This window comes from Sus scrofa, chromosome 11, assembly GCF_054392235.1.
Source record: "Sus scrofa isolate SSC_HxYL_T2T_F1_AM1 chromosome 11, Sscrofa_HxYL_maternal_Yorkshire_Landrace_v2.0, whole genome shotgun sequence".
NCBI classification, from domain to species: domain Eukaryota; kingdom Metazoa; phylum Chordata; class Mammalia; order Artiodactyla; family Suidae; genus Sus; species Sus scrofa.
Genome location: NC_139393.1, coordinates 72,739,108 through 72,753,730, shown reverse-complemented (window position 1 = coordinate 72,753,730; position 14,623 = coordinate 72,739,108). Strand labels below are relative to the sequence as shown.

The 14,623-nt window shown below is 45.8% G+C and overlaps 1 protein-coding gene across 5 annotated transcripts in view; it reads right to left on the bottom strand.

Annotated features, from left to right (window-relative positions):
* Positions 1–13,771, bottom strand: part of HS6ST3 (heparan sulfate 6-O-sulfotransferase 3) — a 682,494-nt gene extending 668,723 nt beyond the window's left edge. For all 5 annotated transcript variants that reach the window (XR_002336563.2, XR_014819760.1, XR_014819761.1 and 2 more), the window contains exon 1: positions 12,925–13,771. Coding sequence is in view for 1 of the 5 variants with exons in the window: in XM_021065373.2 (XP_020921032.1) it covers positions 12,925–13,634 (710 nt within the window). In the remaining 4 variants the exon portion in view is untranslated. The remainder of the gene's footprint in view (positions 1–12,924) is intronic.
* Between the last annotated feature and the right edge of the window lie 852 nt (positions 13,772–14,623).

Sequence of the window (14,623 nt, the reverse complement as noted above, 5' to 3'; positions counted from 1 at the left end):
GTTAACTTGGCCCCTATATCATTAGTAATTCATGACTTATTTGTGAAAGTGCAGGGACAGCACCACTACAGACCTAAGACAATGAATATCTTATTAGGAAGAAATTAACAAATGAATTGTTGCCGATCAATAGGTGTTGAAGAGAAAATTACAATGATAGTAAAGCCTAAATAATTTATACACAATATTGATTTTTTCATTACATTAATTATTCTTTATAGCACACATAAGGAACTGGGAGAATAAAACTTTCAAAGCCAAGAAATTTATCTGTGGTGCTGTCTTGTAGGCTTAAGTTTGAATTTAAAAGACAAAGAATGGATCAGGATAGTTGGTAAATATTTTCACATTAAAAATGCATTAGGTTTGGAGTTCCTGGCGTGGATCAGTGGTTAACGAATCCGACTAGGAACCATGAAGTTGCAGGTTCGATCCCTGGCCTTGCTCGGTGGGTTAAGGATCCAGCGTTGCTGTGAGCAGTGGTGTGGGTTGCAGATGCGGCTTGGATCTGGTGTTGCTGTGGCTCTGGCATAGGCCGGCAGCTACAGGTCCGATTCGACCCCCAGCCTGGGAACCTCCATGTGCCGTAAGTGCAGCCCTAGAAAAGACAAAAAGACAAAATAAATAAATAAATAAAAATGCATCATGTTATAAATTGGGCACTTCCAATAGAGCTAAGTTCCTTCATGAGGCCTGATGTTTTTATTTACAATACTTGTGATGTTTATTTATCAAGAGAAGTATTGATAGAAATGTTTATAAATAGAAATATTAGAAACAGAACAATCCATGAATCCACCTCTTTCATTGCTTATACGGAAGGAACAATGACAAACTCGATGAAGCTATGTGGGAAAGAAAATGTTTCGTGAAACCTTTACTAGATTTTTTTTTTTTTTTTCGCTTTTTAGGGCCACACTTGAGGCATATGGAAATTCCCAGGCCAGAGGTGGAATCAGAGCTGCATCTGCCAGTCTACACCACAGCTCACAGCAATGCCAGATCCTTAACCCACTGAGTGAGGCCAGAGATCGAACCCACATCCTCATGGATACTAGCTGGGTTCATAACGCGCTGAGCCACGACAGGTACTCCCTTTCCTAGAATCTTTAAGTTAACTGCACTTAAATCCATTTGCTCAGAGTGCAGGTTCCTTATTGCTGTCGCTGGAATTCAGCCTCTGTCTGCTGGTGCCGAAATGAAACGCAGAGGACAGAGTCTGGGGTAAAGGAGAAAAAAAAAATAGCTTTATTGCTTTGCCAAGCAAAAGAGGGTCACAGCAGGCTAATGCCCTAAAGACTGTGCTCCCCATTAGCAAGAACTGTGAGGAGTTTTTAGTGAAAAGGAGAAAAACGGGTTTTTAGAGAGGAATCAGGATAGGGACAAACACACATTCTTCTTTCTTGGGGGGAATTTTGGTCATCGAAGCTGAGTCAGGAGACGTTCATGACGGTGGCCTTCTGGGTTATTGCCTAGAGTAACAGTACTTGCGAAAGGGGGCCTATTGATCAGAGATTAGAACAAACTAGGAAAGTTCCTGAAAAACATCATGTGCTAATCATCTTTCACCCAGAGGCTATTATGCTCAGGTGCCTAATCTTTAGCTTATGGGTGATTGTGTTTAAGGTGCAATTAAGCCAGGGAGAAGGACAAGAAAAGACTCTAAGCTGTTCCCTTTTAAAGTATTCATTTCTAAAAGAAGCATAAGGAATATCACATTTCTCTTAGGTGTATAAGATGCCTATACTATCATGCACATTCCTTGAGAGGGAACCTGGATCCTGCCCCAAGGCTGGACCATTGTTGCTAGACTGTTCTTCCCTTCCCTTATCAGCAGCTGTCTGAATTTGCCCCTAGGAACTCAGCGAAGGTCATGGTGGCTGAACGAGGCCCATTTCCTAAGAACAAGAAATGGGGACACGAAAGGCTCTTGCACCCGGGAGCCCCACAGGGCAGTGTCCGGTTTCATTGCTAATGACTTTCATGGCCAGTAGAACACAACTCCCTAAGGCCCTTCTCACGGCGAGTAACTTTCACAGAGAAGTAAGGGTCTGAGGATGAGCCTCGTGTTGATAGACCATTGCTGACTCTGGCCATGTCACAAGATGCTGTCCCAGAGGACACCCAAAAAGTATGGTACAGAAGGGAAGCTGTGAAAAGGATGGAGGTTAGCGTTTCTTCACGGATGCGGGTGTTCGCAGCAACGCAAAAACCCCTTCCTAGAGATGGGAGAAATGCACTGGACACATGGGTACCAATCCCCTCCATGGACTAGGAACAGACAGCGCTCGGAAAATTGCTCTCATCATCTGCAAACACGTACGTTGACTAGCATTTTGCTCACGGCATTCTGACTCTGGAAATTAAAGCCATGAATTGTTGGTTCTTTTCATATCTTTCCTTATCTAAGCTTTCTCAGAAAACTAACTTCGTTTAACTATTTTCAGTATCTAATATTAGGAGAGTGCAGGTTGATACTGTTTTATACAGCGTTGCATGAATGTATGCTCTCAAGCGTATCCTATCTTCCCCCCAAATGAAGATGGAAGTAGTGTTTCAAAAGTCCTTTAAAATTAAAACTAGAAACATTAGAAGAATTTCAAGTGTGATATAATTTTTGTCTTCCTTCACCTGTTACCTTCAGAGACTGAAATCCACTTTATTATTTTTAATGTTCTTAATACTCTCGAAGAAAATCTAAACAACAGAAAGCATCTCATCTCATAAATACAGTTTTGCAAACTACAGCCAGTTTTGAAAATTACTTCGTGTGTGTCACACTGTTATATAATTTCAAATTTAAAAAAATACCACACATGGATATAATATAAAAAGTATATTGTCCACTCTGCCTCATCACACAAATCTAACTGCCCAAAAAGTCACAATCGCCAGTGGATTCAGGGGCCTTATGGTGACAAACATCCACATTTAGCATCATTTTTATTAGCCAGTGAGAAGTCACTTGTCTATGGTGACAGTTCCTTAGCTGAGCATCCTTTGCTGCATCCACCATTATTTGGGTGGAAAATAAAGACCATACAGGAAACACAAGGTGCAGGTAGTAAAAGAAAGGGAATCTGTTCTCAGTCTCATGTGGAGAATTGAACGGAACATTCATAAAACGAATTAGAAGATACTTCAAACTACTTTTTGGGTCATTGGTCAAGTTATTCTCCATTTTCATCCCTTCGACCCCTGCAAGCCCAAATCCCTCCTCCACCTGTCTCTGCCTTGGTGAAGCACAAGGAATGAGTAGCTCCCTGGTCCTTTAGCCTCCAGGTAAATTCAGCCACCAGAAGACAACGGGAGGAGACTTTGAAGGGGTGGGAGGGAAAAGCAGTCAAGCTATTTCCTCCCCAGCATCCCCGCCTCAGCTCCTTATTTCTGTCAGTGGCTGCTTTTCACAAGCAGCTCCTATGGGGAAGCTCTTCCAGCCACCCGGAGAGACATGAGCTCCTGTCGGGCTCCCAAGGACCAAGGACACTTGACACTGCCTGCCTGACTCTGCCACTGCACACCCAGGGTGGTTAGCTGTTTCCCTTGTTCCCAGTCGCCAGGAACCTCACAGCCAATGTTGGTGCCTTCACCCAGTTTAGACCTCTGTTCCTCGCCCCCTGGCAATCCGGAGTGTGTCTCTGTTTGCTGCCAGGACCTGCAATACAGCTACCTTGGTTTGAACACAGCAACCTGATACCGAAAAAGAATGTGTAAGTAAATAAAGGAACATCAGCAGCATTTAAACACACCAGCCCTGTGAGTCGCATGGCCTCTTAGGCGATTACCTCCCATAAATGCACAAATGAGACAAACCACTGCACACAAGATGCAGTTCTGGAGTTCCCGTTGTGGCTCAGTGGGTTAAGAACCTGACTAGTATCCATGAGGATGTGGGTTTGATCCCTGGCCTCAATCAGTGGGTTAAGGGTCTGGCATTGCTGCAAGCTGCAGTGTAGGTTGCAGATGCAGCTCAGGTCTGGCGGTGCCATGACTGTGGCTGTGGTGTAGGCCGGCAGGTGTAGCTCTGATTCGACCCCTAGCCTGGGAACCTCCATATGCCACACCTGCGGCCCTAAAAAAGCCAAAAGAAAAAAAAAAAAAAAAGATGCAGTTCTGACCTCTCCTCTCAATATTACCATCTTTCTGACTCAGTTCTTTAAGGATTTCATGCCTCACCTTGACTGTTTTGTCCACCTCCTTCCCGCCTCGGGAGCATCTACCTAATCTACACTCCACGTTATCACTGTCTGTCCTCTCTTCCTTGACATGTCACCTTGTTCTTTGCTGTATTATATGGATCCTACCTGCAGATGTCCACACACAGGCCAAGCTACCACATACCTATGTTTAAAGCCATGGTTGCTCTTCCTTGTAGGTCTGTGTTTTCATGTTTGAAGTGAATCTCTACAATTCTACAAGTTCCTAATTAGAGTCCACAAAATATAGACGCTATCATCCAGGTTTATAGTCACTCATCCATAACCTGGAATTCTTTGAAAGAAATAGTCGGTAAAATATAATAAATACATATGGAGGACATCAAGGTGGTAAGCTTTTCCTCCCTCCTATGTTTATAAAGAAACCAGAGGAGTTCCCATCATGGTGCAGGGGAAAAGAATCCGACTAGGAACCATGAGGTTGTGGGTTCGATTCCTGGCCTCACTCAGTGGGTTAAGGATCTGGCATTGCCGTGAGCTGTGGTGTAGGTCACAGATGCGGCTTGGATCCTATGCTGCTGTGGCTGCAGTGTAGGCTGGCAGCTGTAGCTCCGATTGACCCCTAGCCCGGGAACCTCCAAATGCCATGGGTGTGGCCCTAAAAAGAAAAAAAAAAGAACCAGAAAGCAGGGGCAACTGTGAACATAGAATGTTAAATGCAAGCTTCCAACAATCAATGACCCGGTACTTACCAATAAAAGCATGTATGGTATTAATAATAGCTATGAACTACAAATATTTACGTGCCCACAGGCAACTAATTCAATTTCACTGCAGGATTGCTTCATTTATGAATTTAATTGTATGTGTTTAAACATTTTTGTTGCTGTTTCATTAATATCCCATAAAAAATAAAATGATATGCTGAACAAAAGAAAGAACGCACGTTTCCACTCACAGCTTTCATTAAGGGCCCATTGAGCATCCACGGTATCCTAAGAATTTACATTTCCTTTTATCACCTATGGCTTTTCTTTTGCATCACAGCTAGCAAGTTCATTTTTGCATCATTCAGGGTGATAAGTTCCAGATTCGAAAGGATAGTACAGGTTTACCTATCGTTTTCACACAAAACAGCATAGAGGTGTGAGTCCCATGAGAAAATAAACATAATGACCTTTTTCCCGTGTAGGCTCTGTTTGAAGAGTGCCACATGCATTCTTGGCGCTCACCATGAGACAGTGCAATTATTCCTCCACTTTCCAGAGAAGGAAAGTGAAGTTCAGAGCAGGTAACTGATGCATTCAGGGCTCTGTGACAGCAAGCGGTTGAGCCAGATCAAAGTCCAACTCACTCGCCTTCACAGCCCAGGCTCTAAACATGACCCTAATTACACTCACAAGCTGGAGAGCAGCACAATTTTCAGAGATTTTCAGTGGCTGATAAATTTGCATTGGTTTCCTCCAATCTCTCTTGAGAACTCCCTTCCTAACTCAGGGTCTCCTCCCATTGCTCCCCAATATCACACTCTCTAACCAGAACCACCTCAACCATCTGGCTTTGACCCGTAATAATCCTGAGTATGCTCTTGATATTTTTCTCATCCTCCCATTTTGCATCAGAGTTCCTAAGCTCTTCGTTTAGGCTGATTTCTTTTCTCTAAAATGAGAATGAATAAAGAGATTAACCTTCCCAAAGAGGCAAGAACATCGGTTTGCACCCAAATGAATTTCTGCTTTGTGGCATTCTGTCTAATAGGGAAAGCCTCTAGAATAGTCCAGTAAGTCCTGGCCTCAATATTTGTTTCCATTCCCCTTCCAGGGAATAAAGAGAGTTGATTCCTACCAATTATGGAAGACAACTACTAATGGAATTTGCATGACACCAACTAAGAGGAGGATGACACAAAATGTTGGATAATTCCATTGTTTGAAGAACAAAAATCTTGTCAAGGTAGGCTGATATTTTTACAAGTTAATCTAGAACCCAGAGTATGTTTTTAGCCAACATTGACTGAACATCTACAGGTCAGTCTCTGGGCTAGGAACTTTACACATGTTTTACTGAGCAACTATATTTGCTAGAGGAGAATATAAACAAATAAAACTGTCTAGGTTAACAGGTATTTAGTATACGTCCCAACACACAGTTAAATGCTTAGCTACAATTAAAGTCACACTAGTCAAAAAAAATCAACAGAGAATTTATACATGATAGCCATAATTTTACAAACTCAAAAATAAGAACTGATGACTACAAAATTTAATTGGGGTTCTCCATTTACTTGTTTTCATACCAAACCTATTTCTTGGCCCAATAATTTATTTCATGACTCTTAAAATCACATTAGGATTTGCCAGTCTCAATTAAACCTGTTTAATTCATTATCAGGCATAAATAACTTTCAAATGGCAGAAGCTTCTGATTGTCCTTTGTCGAAATGAGATGATAATAATTAGCTTTGGGGAATAATAATATAAGAGTCTAAGATTAGGAAAACCCACATTGCTAGTGGCTCAATTTACCTAGCTTCCAATTACTACATGAACATGTATATTTCTCTGAAATCCACACTTTCGAAAATCCCAAGGTAACCAGCAAGAAAAAGCCAGAAAAATAAATCATCTCTTACCATGCACCACTTCCAGTTTTATCTTCACAACTCAAAAAAAAAAAAAAAAAAAAAACGAATGGGTTTAATTCAACCTCCTTCTGATTTATAGCAAACATCAGTGGTCTGAACCAGGAGCAATACTTTGCGACCCTGTAATGACCATATAAGTGGATATGGCATATAGACAGAACAATCTCTTATCTTCCGGTTTTATACTGCACACAAACCTGATGGTGAAAATTAACCTTCTTTGCAGTTCAACATTTCTAATTAGGAGAGACATCAAAAAGATTATCCCTTAAAAAGCAGTATGGGCCATAATATTGTAGATAGCCTTTGAAACAGAGCTCTGCAGCCTCCTTATATATTTTAGCCTGCTGTCTAAAGGAAAAGCAATAACCACATGACGTTTCAAAGTGGTTATGGCTTTTTGTGGCAAGTTGTGTTATATTTTCTCATCTTACCTTTTTATACTTATTATTAAGCAGCAGACATTCTGGTATACACGACCTATTTATTGCTTTTGGCCCTGAATGTGTAAAATAGTGTATACCATCAGACGCTGCCTTACCAAAAGTTTCCTTGGTGAAAAAAAAAAAGATGTTTACAAATCTCCGAGAACTGACTGGCTCATTTATAATCCTTGTGAGTGTGGTGGGGGTTGCTGTGTTTTCTCTGTGCAGAGCAAGAAAGGGGAGAAGAAATACTCTGAACTTAGACTCGAACATAGAACCTTAAAATAAAAAGGCATACAGGCTAACCCTTTCCCACGAAGCAATTTCTTTTACAACATCAGTTAGCTACGTCTAAAACGTTTACTGCTGGGGAACACGCCACTGCACAAAAGAGTTCATTCTCACCATCGACAGTCTTGAGTTTTATGGAGTTCTTTTTTACTCTGAGTTAAAATCCTTATTCCATCACTTCTACCCTCCTTCTCCTAGTTCTGTCCTTTGGAGAAATAAAGAGCAAGCCTCCTGCAACTTCCACATCTTCCTTTCTGCCTGTCCTAGTTCCCCCATCTCCACATTAAATTATTCCTCATATGACACGATTTCCAGATGCTGCAAATAAACTGGAGTTGTAGCTTGACTTAAAATGTTTCCTAAAAAAAAATTTTTTTTAAATCTGAAGGCTCCTTTCTCGTGTATTTACAGTTATAATTGACACAATTAGGACTGTCCACAACCCAGTGGTCTTCCCAATTGCTGTAACTATGCTACCTCCCCTTCTTGTGATCACACACACACACACACACACACAGCATTCAGGGGATGGCTCTATGATAAGAAGTGCCTCCGAGGACCTCATCTCCCTGGCCACACTGACTGGCTGAAAGCACAGCCACACGTTCCAAGCTGGGCTGAGCACAGTCAATCCTCAAAGTTTTAAACAGGAAGTTGAAGAAGGCTTGCTTTCCTCTCAGCTTGTAAAGCTACTAGATTCCACAGCCATTTATTCATTTCATGGGCTAAGCCAATTTGATATCAAGAGTTCAATATGCAAAGGGGTGTGGGGAGAAAGGTCCCAAATCTCCAGTTCCAACCATTCTTGAGACCAACTCGATCCCTATCTTTCCCACGGTCTGGTTAAGAAGCCAACAGTCCCCCGCTGCCTGAAGTGAGTTTGAGTCAGGTTTGTATCATGTGCAACAGAGGATCCCAGCTAATACAACAATTGGTCCTAAGTTTCCAAGCACTCTAACGGGACCAACAGAGCACAACCATAAAAGAAAACAGCTGCCAAAAAAGGTGTGGATGGAATCTCTTCCCATCATCATTTAAGAATGAAAGGACAACAACAACAAAAAAAAAAAAAAGACAAAAAAAAAAAAAGGAGTTCCCGTCGTGGCGCAGTGGTTAACGAATCCGACTAGGAACCATGAGGTTGCGGGTTTGATCCCTGGCCTTGCTCAGTGGGTTAAGGATCTGGTGTTGCCGTGAGCTGTGGTGTAGGTTGCAGACGCGGCTCGGATCCCGCGTTGCTGTGGCTCTGGCATAGGCCGGTGGCTACAGCTCTGATTCAACCCCTAGCCTGGGAACCTCCATATGCTGCGGGAGCGGCCCAAGAAATAGCAACAACAACAACAACAACAAAAAAGACAAAAAAAAAAAAAAAAAAAAAAGAATGAAAGGAATATTCATTTCCCTAATAGCCCAAGTTCATAGAGCTGACACTCTGTGTTCAAAACCGTATTCCTAGAAGGATCACAGTGCCTGGCACACAGTTAAGTGCTTAAGACACCCTCCACTATACCAGGCACAGTAAACAGAAGAAAGAATAGGCAAAACATTGCATATAAATTCCCAAAATAAAGACACGCATTCCCTGGGGAAAACTTAGACATTTCAGCTCCTTGGAATCAGATTATCCACTTGCCATACAAATTATGGGACTATATGATCTCTTCCACCTTTTTTTTTTTAGCCATAACATGCTGTGCTCTTTCCATGCTGCCATCCATCCATACTCAACAAGTGATAAAGAAGAGTCTTCTAAAGACCTGAGCATGCAGACAGCAGCTAAAAAGGGGAAACCTGTTGTAATAATGAAGGAAGCATAAAGACGAGAAAGAATAATCCACCAAATAAATTACGAAGGAAACAAAGAAAAAGAATGGCAGGACGTCATCACTAATATGATAAAAGAGGTCCTTCAGACATGCTCTCCTCCTCACCACTTCCTGGCTTATTCGAACCGATTTCTGTGGTTAGAAGGGCCTTCTGTGCTGGATCCACATGCCAGCCACAGAGCCCTACCCCTTCCTGGGCCCTCATAACCCATATGATAGCTCCTTCTACTCCACCACGAGTCTCCTGTTTCTGTCTTTGGTCCTAGATGTTCCCAACTCCTCCCTCGCCATTCCAGACAGCTTTTCTTGTCACCAACAGAATGTATACTTAGTTACATGTGTCCCTCCCACTCTGTTTTTCCCATCCTGTCTGCTGCAGTGACTGATGCCCAAATGTCCATAATTTTCTTTTTTTAATGATTTTTATTTTTTCCACTATAATTGGTTTCTGTCAATACTGTAGAGCAAAGTGACCCAGTCACACACACACACACACATATATATATACATTCTTTTTCTCACATTATCCTCCAGCATGTTCCATCACAAGTGACTAGATATAGTTCCCTGTGCTAAACAGCAGGATCTCAATGATTTTCAATTTATTGCTTCAAGTTTGGGGCTTAGGATTGTGTCTCCATACAAATAATCATAAAATGGCATCTCTATATATTCAGGTGACCCACTTACACTGAGCTGCTTCAAGACCTGATCTCACATCTTCTTTGTGAAAGAAAGCCTTAGTTAGGGGAAATGTTGCTATTACAATTAACAACTAATATTGAAGGATTATGATACATCTGCACATTGAGTACTAGGTACCAGCATATTATCCTATGCACTGATACTATGCCAAGTATTTTCCATGCATGTGCTCATTTAGTTCTTTTTTTAATAACGTGAATTACATCATTGAGTTCTCATTAACACCTCCAAGAGGGAAGAACCGATTATCCACATTTAAAGAAGAATCTGAGGCTTAGAAAGAGTAACTTACTAACTTACACGGCTACTAAGCACAAAAATCACATCCATATGACTGGAGAAGTCTTGCTTGTACGTGTTACGTGGCGCACAAGGATGCTGATCCCGGTGAGAAATGGGGAGGGGGGACCATGGGGGAACCAAAAGCAAAGAGACCAGGGCACCAAAATCAACACGATCTGCTTCTCAATTTTGCTCAGAGTCAGCCCTGTTTGAAGTTGAACCTTGTTTCCATTATGCAGCAATAGATTATCTGCCATTTTGCATTGTAGAAATGTACCCTCCGTTATCCAGGCTAATCTAGTTGACTGTAGCACGCTGTACACAGACATTCTAATGACAGACACTTAATTCAATCTTCTCTGTAAGGAAGATGCTACTGAACATCTTTTCAACTTTTTCCCTATTGCTTTTGATGCGCATGGGGTGAGGGGACAGGACACATCACAGAAGCCACAGCTATTTCTTCCTAAAGCATGTAGAGAAGAAAAGTAATTCAGAATACCAGGAAAGGGAGAGAGGGTGCGGGTAATTACTTTTTAAAAAAATGGTACCAAAAGAAAAATACTATCATAAAAATTAAAAAAGCAAACCAGGGTAAGGGATCATCTGACAACTTGTGATTCCAAGAGAAATGAATGTTTGTGGTCCATCGCTAAACAAAGAAAAGCATTTGAGTGTTCAACAGAAACCATATGTTCAAATAGGCAAGGTGGCATTTTCCTGCATCACACAGTAGAGAGATGGTGAGTATTTCCCATAGAAGTAAGACCTCGCTGCTGTCATCTATGCAGGATCTGGAACAGCAGCAGCATTTCATCACTAAGCAAAAATCCAATTATTTTTAGATTCCATAATCTCTAATTCCTCCAAAACCTTCATCTATTCACTAAGACTTCTACATGCTTTGGCAGAAAATAATGCCAACCCCCCTAGTGGAGAACCACTAGATGTTTCTGTGTGATAATTAGTCCCTAGTTTAAGTGAAATGGAAGTTGGGAATGAGACTAGCAACCTCTTTGGGGTCACTCAGGAATTAAAATATAAAGGTGTAAATACGAAAAGTACAGTTGGGGGTGAAACGCAGCAGAGACTGTCTTTCACTGAAACAACAGTCCCATTTGGTAGGAAGTTTGGAAGTAATTATCAACTGAAAAACTGATTTAAGCTAAAACAGAGGGGCAACACTACACAATTAGAAACCTTTAAAAGTAAACAGGTCTTTAAAATATACTAAGGAAGGAGACTGATGCTTTCATTAGAAGTCCAAGCAGTTTCTTATTCTACCCAATTTCCATTAAACAGGGAAAGGAGCAGGGAGGAGAGAAAGTATTTGAAAAACTGCCAGAGTAAAAAAATCCCATAATGAAATTTTGCTCATTCTCGGAGAAGTGAAGTAGAATTAGATGCTTCAGTGGTGGTGAATTCCAGAATCTGGGTAGCTTCCAGTAAATGAAGCTTTTCCATAATGTCAAATGCAAAAGCTATCCCATATCAACATATTGAGCTTGAGTTTTTAAATTCCTATTTCCTTACACCAAATTGTTTGAAACCTTTGAGATAAAAACCTCAATAAACTAGTGTTCCAAGCTTTTAATATTTTAGTCCCTTGAGCAAGCATGTCAGATTAATCTTCAAATTGCAACGGGCAGAAAGAACATTCAAGCAAATTCTTGAGCCCATGCCTCTCTCAAAGGATGTTAATAAGGTAAGCAGTTTCATTGGCTATTAAGATTTCCAACTTTCCTAGTTTTCAGCAGCATTGCTAGTTAAAGGCGGGGGTAGGGTGGGAGAGGAAGCCATACTATCATAAAAAGAAAGGTCTTTCCTCATATCTTTGTACCCACTTAGTATTTAGCACACTGCCAGGCACACAGTAGGCATTTAACCAATACTTTTAGAATGAGTTGATGGATTGGCCTGGAGGAGAACAGAAATCTTGCTGAGACCAGCAAGAGTCCAAATCCTGGCATTGCTCAGCAACAAAGCCCAACTCCAGATTTAGAGTTACCGAGGTTGAGCAGGAATTTGAACGTGTATCTTCAAAGTGGCCTCAAGGGGATTGTTTCCTGAGCTGGAAAACAACTACCCAAGAGCCACTTACCGAGTGATTAGACTCTGGCTTCACCTGCCTGGAAAACTCCTGCCCTGCCTCTCTCTCTACGTGCAGCACCCCCTGGCTTTTACCGGCTCTGAGTTTCCACTCTCAGAACTTAGAGCCAAGATTCGTCCTCGCTGGTCTAACCCAGGCCTCCTGGCCATTCCACGGTTTTCCCAGCCCCCGCTCCGAGGGAAGGCCACACCACCTTGCTAGGCACAAGGAGGGACACCAACGACGATAGTTCCCACACCTTTTGCGGGGGAGAGGGGCGGGAATCGATTGGGGGAGGGGAGGAGGGTGTTCAAGACCAAGGCATAGTCAAGGGTTTCTTCAACCTCTCCCAAAGCTTCTGCCCAAACCCCTGAAAGGCGCTGGGGAACCACTCCCAGGCCAAGGGAGCGCGGGGCCGCCCGGGGGGTCGGGACCAGGGTAGGGGCGGGGGAGCGGTGAAAGGGCTGGGAGGTGGCAGGAAACGAGACGGATCAGGGGACAGTACCTGGTGTGGCTGTGGTTGCGGAGACAGTCTTTCTTCTCCATGATGGCCGGCACACAGTTGGTGAGCTCCGTCCAGTCGGCATGCAGCCCGCAGCTCCAGCCGGTGGAGAAGCGGGAGAAGAGCCACGTCTCCTTCTTGCCCGGCCGGTGGCAGGTGCACTTCTTCTGGCCGGCTTTGCAGCTACACGGCTGCTCCAGCCGGATGTTCTTTACCAGGTGCCGACCGAACGTGGTGCCCCCGGTCTTCTGGATGTGCAGGAACACGATCACGTCGCGCCCCTTGATGTTGAAATCCACGAAGCGGGTCAGGTCCTTCAGGGTGAAGTTAAAGCGCGGCACGAACCGGGGCAGGGATCCGTTCTCGGGGGCCTCGGGGTCCGGCTCCTCTTCCTCCTCCTCTGTCCCCTCCTCCTCCTCCGGGTCCCCCGGCTCCTCGTCCTCGTCCTCCGGCGCCGCGGCCCCCCGGGGCCCCTCCGGTGGCCCCCGGGGCGGCGGGGGCAGCTGGGGCCGTCGCTCCCAGTCCTCGAGCGGCGCCTGTGCGCGGCGGGCGGGACTCGGGGCGGCAGGCTGGCCGGCCTCCCCGGCGCGGGGCTGCTCCCCAAAGTTGGCGCAGGAGCTGGTGCAGGAGGGGGACACGTACTGGTACATGATGACCACGAAGAGGAGAGTGAGCACCGGCGTCAGCAGCCACTTGTTGAACCTTTCATCCATGGTCCCGCTCTCAGGCCGGCAGGCTCAGCGGCGGCGGCAGCGACGCGGACGGGCGCCCGCTCGGAAGTTTCGGGGACTCCGGGGCGCGGCTCCGAGCCCGCCGCTCCTCCATGCCCCTGACGCCGAGGCGTGCGGCTGGCTGGCGGCCCCGCGGCACTCTGGCGCTCCGGGGCTGGCAGAGCCGGGCCTGCGAATCGAGCGGGGAGGCGGGCGCCGGCGCGCGGCGGCGGCGGCGGCGGCGGCGGCGGCTGCTTCGGGCGCGCTGCGCTCCCGGGGGCGCCCGGCTCGGCCGGCTCCCTGCTCCCGCCCCAGCGCGGCGCGCGCTCTTAGGCGGCGCGGGGCATCCCGCCGCCGGCGCTCAGGCGCTGGGGAGCGCGGCTCGGGTCCTGGACCTGCCCCGGGCAGCCGGGCACCCGGGCAGCTGCAGCCGCGAGCGCGGGGGCTGCATGAGGCTCTCCAGGGCGCCGGCCAAGGGCGAAGGCGCGGCCCGGCCCCGCCGCCCCGGCTGCCCGCGGGCCCCGCGCCCGGCACGCGCGCCCGTCGCCTTTGCCCTCAGGTCGCGAGGCGCGGGAGCCGCGAGGGCGGACGGCGCCCGCCGCAAGTTTGCAGAGGAGCCCCCCGCAGCGGCTGCGGGCGAGGTGCCGGTGCGCAGCCGCCTCCCCGGGCGAGGGGCACTGCTGCTCCGGGTCGGTCCGCCCAGGCGCGGGCACGCAGACACACTCGCACACACTGGCTGGCACCGCCACAACCCGCCAGCCGGTGTGACAGGAGCCCTGCTACCCGCAGCAAAAACCTGCCCTAGGTACGGAGCATGCGCCAAAGCCTTCCCCAGCCCCCGAGGAGTTTCCAGGGGAGGAGTCCGCTGCTCCGCGGGGCTCGGAGCAGGCAACTGGGGGGTGGGAATCCCTTCAGCCTAGAGCGAGAAGGGATTTGGGAGAAAGGCAAAGGCGGAGCGAGGAGAGGATCCGAGGAGGTCGTCGCTGGCACTG